At 35.8% G+C, this 6,697-nt stretch overlaps 1 protein-coding gene across 2 annotated transcripts in view; it reads left to right on the forward strand.

The window, feature by feature from the left end:
* The first annotated feature begins 445 nt into the window (after positions 1–445).
* LOC106879472 (guanine nucleotide-binding protein G(q) subunit alpha) overlaps positions 446–6,697 on the forward strand; it is a 54,589-nt gene continuing 48,337 nt past the window's right edge. For both annotated transcript variants that reach the window (XM_052974446.2, XM_052974447.2), the window contains exons 1-2: positions 446–707; positions 1,638–1,979. In XM_052974446.2, coding sequence (XP_052830406.1) covers positions 1,862–1,979 — 118 coding nt within the window. In that variant the 5' untranslated portion in view covers positions 446–707; positions 1,638–1,861. The remainder of the gene's footprint in view (positions 708–1,637; positions 1,980–6,697) is intronic.

Below are 6,697 nucleotides of genomic sequence, written 5' to 3' on the forward strand. Positions count from 1 at the left end.
CCGAATAAAGGACGAAAAAAAAAAACTTAGCCGACTTCCTTAGACATATGTGCGTGTGTGCATCCTACATGTGCTGTTAGTTGTAGTGATAAGCCGCACATAAGCCATCATGTATCGATTATTAAAATGTATCTGCCACCCATTACCTTATGCAACTAAGTAAATAGCGAAATGCTGTTTTCGTATTGAAATGTGAAGAGCAAATTTCCCAAAGTGCTTCACTGTCAGGCTTAGGCTGTTCCGTTCAACTTTCATCACTCCCCTTGATTTCGTGTCGACAGGAGTGGATAAATGACACAAATTGGTCGATTAAAAAAATCGCTTGATCCTCAGCATTTCAGTATCGATTAACTTTAAATTCGGTAGGTACAGCGATAATCCTCAAGCTGTAGATGATCCATCTAGCATCGAGTCAGAATCCTATATAGGCAGTTGTCTATACGGCAGAAGTAAGAACTGTAGCTTCCTAAAGCAGGCTGTTTCTTAGCCGTGTTGGTTGGCGAGGAGGATAGGGGCAAAGAAATATTTCCATATCATACAAGTAATTTGTTAAGACACTGGGGGGAAAAAGAAGGACCATTCGGTCGACAGCTTGGTTTTCTTGTGGGGGTTTCCAGGGGAACGTTTCATACACGTATTCAGCAAGCAAGAGTCATTCTATCTGGACTAACAGGAGTGCGAGTTAAAGCTATTTTTCAGATCTACCGGTGAGATATAGGGCTTTTTTTCTCCCCCTTTCAATGTCTCCATTCCTTGATGTTTTATTAGTATTTGTTTAGTGTGTTTATATAATATATATATATTTACCTATATGATTTCTCTGCCTGATAGTTTTCGGCAGAAAGAAACTAGTTTTAATTATAGAACAGGTTAGAAGTGTGTCACTGGTTTTTATCAGTGATCTATGGTTGAATTCTGTTGAATTCCTCCAATCTACAACTCGAAACACTGATGTCGAGAGATTTTTAGTAGACGTCTACACTTCTTACTCGTCGACTGTTCGTAAGTATGTCTGTGAGTGTGTCTAGCTTGCAGAGCAAAGAACACTTCGAACGCTCCAGAGAGCTGTCTTCTACTTGACTATCCAAGTCAATTATTAAAAATATTTCATGTCTATTTGTCATACATTATCAACTGATATTGTATAATATTATCTTCAAAATCGTTTATTGTTATCACTATTATCTGTTGGTATATGTAAATAAATCTAAGCATATATTTCGAAACCTTTAATCTTGAACATACCAACCAAATTACTACTATTAGTATTACTATTTGTTAGTGAGGGTAGTAGTGGTTGTCATCGCTGCAACACTATCAACAGTAATAGTCGTCGTCGTTGTAATTGTCTTCTGTTAACACTATTACTAATACCACCGCCACCACCACCACCGTGACAATTGGTGTTGCTGATAGTGGTCGGTCGTTGCAGCACGGTTAGTATTAATTACTATTGCTACTAGTGTTAGTAGTAGTAATCATGATCCAAATAGTGAGTGGTGGTACTACTACTACTCACTAATGATAGTACTACTACTACTACTACTAACTATTATCAGCCCTGCTGCTACCCTCAGTCGGTTCGCTGCTAATTATACCTCCGCCCTCTTTACTATTTACCCTCTTACTATCACCAGTGGCTTCCCTGCTTCAACCTACCCAAGTCGGCCAGTGAGTGAGTGAGCGAGCACGGCGGCACCCCCCGACTCGGAGCAAAACTCCCCCCTTCGAAAAAAACAAAAAAAACCCGAACCAAGGAAAGAAAAACAAAAAACAAATAAATCGAAAAAAAAAAGAGAGAGAAAGAGGCAGAGAGAGAGAGAGAGAGAGATATTGCAGCTCTGACGGCCAGCGAAGGAACATGGCGTGCTGTCTTAGCGAGGAGGCAAAGGAGCAAAAAAGAATCAACCAGGAAATAGAGAGGCAACTCCGCAGGGATAAACGAGATGCTCGTAGGGAACTCAAGCTTCTCTTACTCGGTGAGTACAGGTGGCCTTTCTATTTCAACTTCTTTTCCGATTTTCATCTATAACATAAACCAATTCTTCTCCATTCACACCCCTACCACTCCCATTTTTTCTGCCTTCTCGTCTTGTCTTGCTTCCTCTCTCCTTCGTTCTCCCTTACTACACACAACATCACACATATATATTAAGAGATACATTCTGATTTTGCTAGTCTCTCACTGTGTATGTGTGTCTACATGGCTGTGTACGATCGTGTATATATATATATGTATACACACCTTCCAAGCCTAATCTCACCATATATGTATTTAGTTTTAGACATTCTATACTCTCTCTCTCACTTATACACAAGATACACACAGCAGTATATATAGCAGTGTGTAATGCTGTTTTCATAACTGCAGCGTTACTCCAGTTGAAGACGTATTAGACACATCCTTACCACATCTAACTCTCTATTATACATAATGAAACTGGTGTAGATATATAGGATTCGGGTCATGGCTACAAGAATGTATTTTCTTGGCGTACATCTATCACACCTTTTTTTCTTTCCTCTCTCTAATATTTATCATCTAAAATTCCGATCTGTTCGATTTTGTCAAGGATCAAACTAATTACACGTATATATAATTCGTTTGTTTACAGCTGGGCTTGTTAAATGGAAAAGATGGAACAGATTTCTTTATCCATCCATCTATCCATCTCATCCCTTTCTCCGTACATCACGTTCCGACACTTTTTTTTCCATCTTTGTTATCATGAGTTGTCGCCAACCCTTCCTTGTCGTCAAATGTTGTCAGTGGGTGTGGAGCCATCATTTCACTTCTTTCATCCATTGCCTTTCCCTCTCCCTCACTCTTAATTGTTTTTCTTTTTTTGTTTTGTTTTTCTTTCTCCCCCCTCCCCAGTTTTTTTTCTTTCTTCTTGATGATGGTTTGTTTGTCTCTGTCTAATTTCTGCAACTCTATCCGTTGCTGGTGTTTCAACTACCAAGGCCCTTCCTTTTTCCATTTTCTGCTGTTTTTTGGCCGCCATGTTGAATAATTATCGTTTTCTCATAATAATGTCAGGTGCTTGCTCTTCCGATGGTAACATTTGCTGCTCCTCCGGCCTCAACTACCATTTATTTCGCTGCCGACGATTCTTCAACAGGGAGCTGCCTTTTCATGCTTTTTTTTCCTCCCCTATTTCCTTTCTACTTCTTTATTCCATTCTTTCTTTTCCCTTAATTTCCTGTCTCTATTTTTTCCTTCTTTAAACTAACCGAAAGTTAAGAATAAAAGTTGAATATTTTCTCGGGTTCTTCTTTTTTTTTTTTTTGTCTCCTTCTTCTTCTTTTCCATCATCCGGAAGCCAAAGCCGAAGTTGGTGCAATTGTGCCAGTGGCCCTAACTTTGTTGATAGTTATCTTTGATCGCCATGGGTGCCGCCATTTTAGCTGAAGAACTTACCTCCATCGGAAACCCGGCTTTTTTTTCGCTCTAATTTCTTTGACTCGTTCAACGGTTCTCTTCAACTGTCAGTTTTTTATTTAGTAATTGTCACTTAGGTTTTGTTATTTTATTGCTACCTGTGCAGGCTATTATTAACCGTTCTGCTTTCCAATTCCAACGGCAATTACATCAAATAAAATAAATGAGGTGAACGCAAACGATAAAAATGGTTTTAACTGGAACATTTCAGTTCTTCATTTTCCAACTTGGCTTATCGTCTCAAAATCTGTTCGTTTGGCTGAAGATGTCCATCTTTTCTCCATCTATCTAACCTCAGCCAACTGGTCCGTAACTCTGCCATTATTCCTCGTCTCTCCTCATCTCACCGATCTATCTTTTCCCTTGTATCAATCTTGTCTGCTTTAATAACCAGATAGATTTCAAGTACTCCTCCACTACCAACTGGCGCTGCCCATTCCGTGAATTTCAGCTAAATTAGCTCTCTTTCATGCGTTGAACCGCTAGCTGCTCGCTTTTTTTAAATAATTCATTCTAGTTAAATTATCACAGATGGTTAAGTGGAGAGACGTGAAGATTTTTGCAACAGAACGACTGTTGATGACTTTTAAAACCCACCATAGATTATAATTATTTGCTTTTCTAAATCCCATTTTTATTTTCAGACATTTTGCAAAGTTGTACAAAAAACATTTTTTTTTTAAATGAGATTCGTCAAAAGCTTTAATATTTGTCAAATATGTTTCCATCTCTGACATTGATCTATTTACGTAGAGGAAACCTCCCAGTGGTCCTATATCCGTATGGATTTGTTAAATCGTCATTATCTCTGGCATTTTTGATTTAAAAGATTAAGTAAACACGGACAATAAGCATTCCAGGTTATCTCATCTCTACAGATCGTAACATTCAATTGTGACCATAATAAATTAATTAGTAGAAAATAAAAGATCTGCATTTATTATAAATTGAGCAGATCGTTTTTTTTTTTCTGGCTACACTTGTAATAATTTTTAATTCCCTTGACTGAAACTGGTGATATTATTATAGGAGAAGTGTCTAATAAAATGTCAATTGATGGACATTTCTGACGACTACCGGCAACGCTTTAAAATGGTCTTCCTGTTAAACTTTTTCAACATGTTCAAATTTCCCGACTCTATTTTTTTAATCCTGATAGACTTAGATCTAAAATTTAATTCATCCAAGTTTATATAATATTAGTCTTTTGACAGAGTTTAGATTACAATGCAAAATCTAATTCCTTTGCATTTCAAGTCACTTTCGAAGGCAAAGTTGTGTGTGCGCGCGCGCATATATATATATATATATATATATATGACTTCTTGATCACTTCCAAATTATCAGCAGATCTCTATTCTGTTGCAATATATACTTATTGGGGTTTTTGTGAAATAGGTGGGTTTTTTTTGGGGGGGGTGGAGTGGATGAGAAGCAAAAGTGCAAAGCAAAAATTCCTGCATTTCGATGTTTCCTTGTCTCTTTATTATCTCGACTTGTTACAAATGATCAATGTTGCAATTTGGATTGCAGCAACAGTTTGTTTTACTTATAATGCTTCACTCCGGTCTACTTGTGCTTCAAGTAGTGAATTGTGTTCGTATTTTTATTTAATGTTTTCAAACTAGTTTTCATGTCAACCTCAAACATTACTCATTTACAAGTGATGCTACATGCAGAATTAGCTTTCTGCAAGTGCCAGGATCACTCTGAATTAAATACTTGCTCATTTTTAATCAGAAGCTCTATTTTATTTAAATAACTAAATTCGCTGTTCAGAAGTTCTTTAAAATGCCTATATTTATCTTTTTAATGACTTGGCCTTCTCATATAAATTTTATTTTTAACAAGGACTTGTGTTGATGCTTTTTTCATCTTCAATAGGCAACCTTGTTCTTTCTGATAAGGTGGCCTTTCACAAGTGAAACATTGTATGCCTTGTAAATATATAACATTATCTCAGTGTGTTTGTGAATATACCATTTATTTGTGTATATGTATAAGAGTATTTACCACACATTCATTTTAATAGTTTATTCCTCATCTATGCTCTTAATTTGTGTGTATGAATTGGAAATCTCTGACGGCATTCAATTTTACTGTAATCATTCAAACAAATTCTTTCTTAATTAGTTTTTCTTTTCTTTCTTTTTTTTGTGTGTGTCGCGTTAAGAGTGTTGTTCAGTTGACCATCACCAATAATTGTTGACTTGAAACATTAGTTTCTCGTTTCGATGGAATATTTCGTATTGACTTGATTTCTATTGGATATTTTCCTAAATTTAACTTATTTTGTAATTATTGCTATTTCTTGGAGTAAAATTAATGCAATTTGAATTATCCTTAACGATTATGTTTGAAATTTATTTTTATTTCAATGCTGTTTAAATCGAGTGATTGACCAACATATTTAGAATGGACATAGAATCTAATTTCTTGCCAGTCTTTTTCATACATATTTTTGGTCAGTACAATAGAAAAGTATTAAAAATGTCAATAAATATCACTTCTTCGATGTTTAACTTTTTTTCTTTTATGCTTGTTTTTAAATAATATTGGTTATGTAAGGAAAGTAATTTTGAAATGACATCCTTCAGCAAGTTGTCGACATCTTAACTGATCTGAACGAAGGTCAGCAATTTCCTGTACAGTTTTCTCATCTAATTACTGTTCGTGCTGCCCTATCTTTTAATGACTGTCTCAAACATAAAAGTTTTACATTTTCTACTGTTCAGAAATATGGTTTATCAATAGTACATGTTCAGTAGACTATACTATTGGACAATACAATATTGATCAAATATTGCAAATAATCGATATTAATGATAGTAGTGGTCTTGATCTTGCCCATTTTTGTTTAAATAATGCTAGTAAACCTAACAGGTTTTACTTTTGTTTCTCTCTTGATTTTATTGCTTCTGCAGCCGATACATGATGGACAAAGCTCATCTTCCCTTTTAATGATAGTCACTTAATAGATTTTCCAAAGCAGGTTTTAGTTTTTCTCATCTTCAAGTTTCTTAAGCCAGATCATCAATTAACATACATTTATTATTCTCCTTATTAATGTAGCAACTTGGTTGCTATCTTACGCGTTGCACAAGATGTTTGGTCCAGTTTACTACTTGCCTTCAGTTAGGAACGTATTGGCAGATCAGATCTTTGTTATCACTAACGGTCGTGGGGTTATGAGAAAGAGAAAAAAAAAAAAAAACTCTCCTTGCAAAATTTTTTTTCTGCTGTCCAAAACGAGTA

This window comes from Octopus bimaculoides, chromosome 18, assembly GCF_046866305.1.
Source record: "Octopus bimaculoides isolate indiv1 chromosome 18, ASM4686630v1, whole genome shotgun sequence".
Lineage (NCBI taxonomy): Eukaryota > Metazoa > Mollusca > Cephalopoda > Octopoda > Octopodidae > Octopus > Octopus bimaculoides.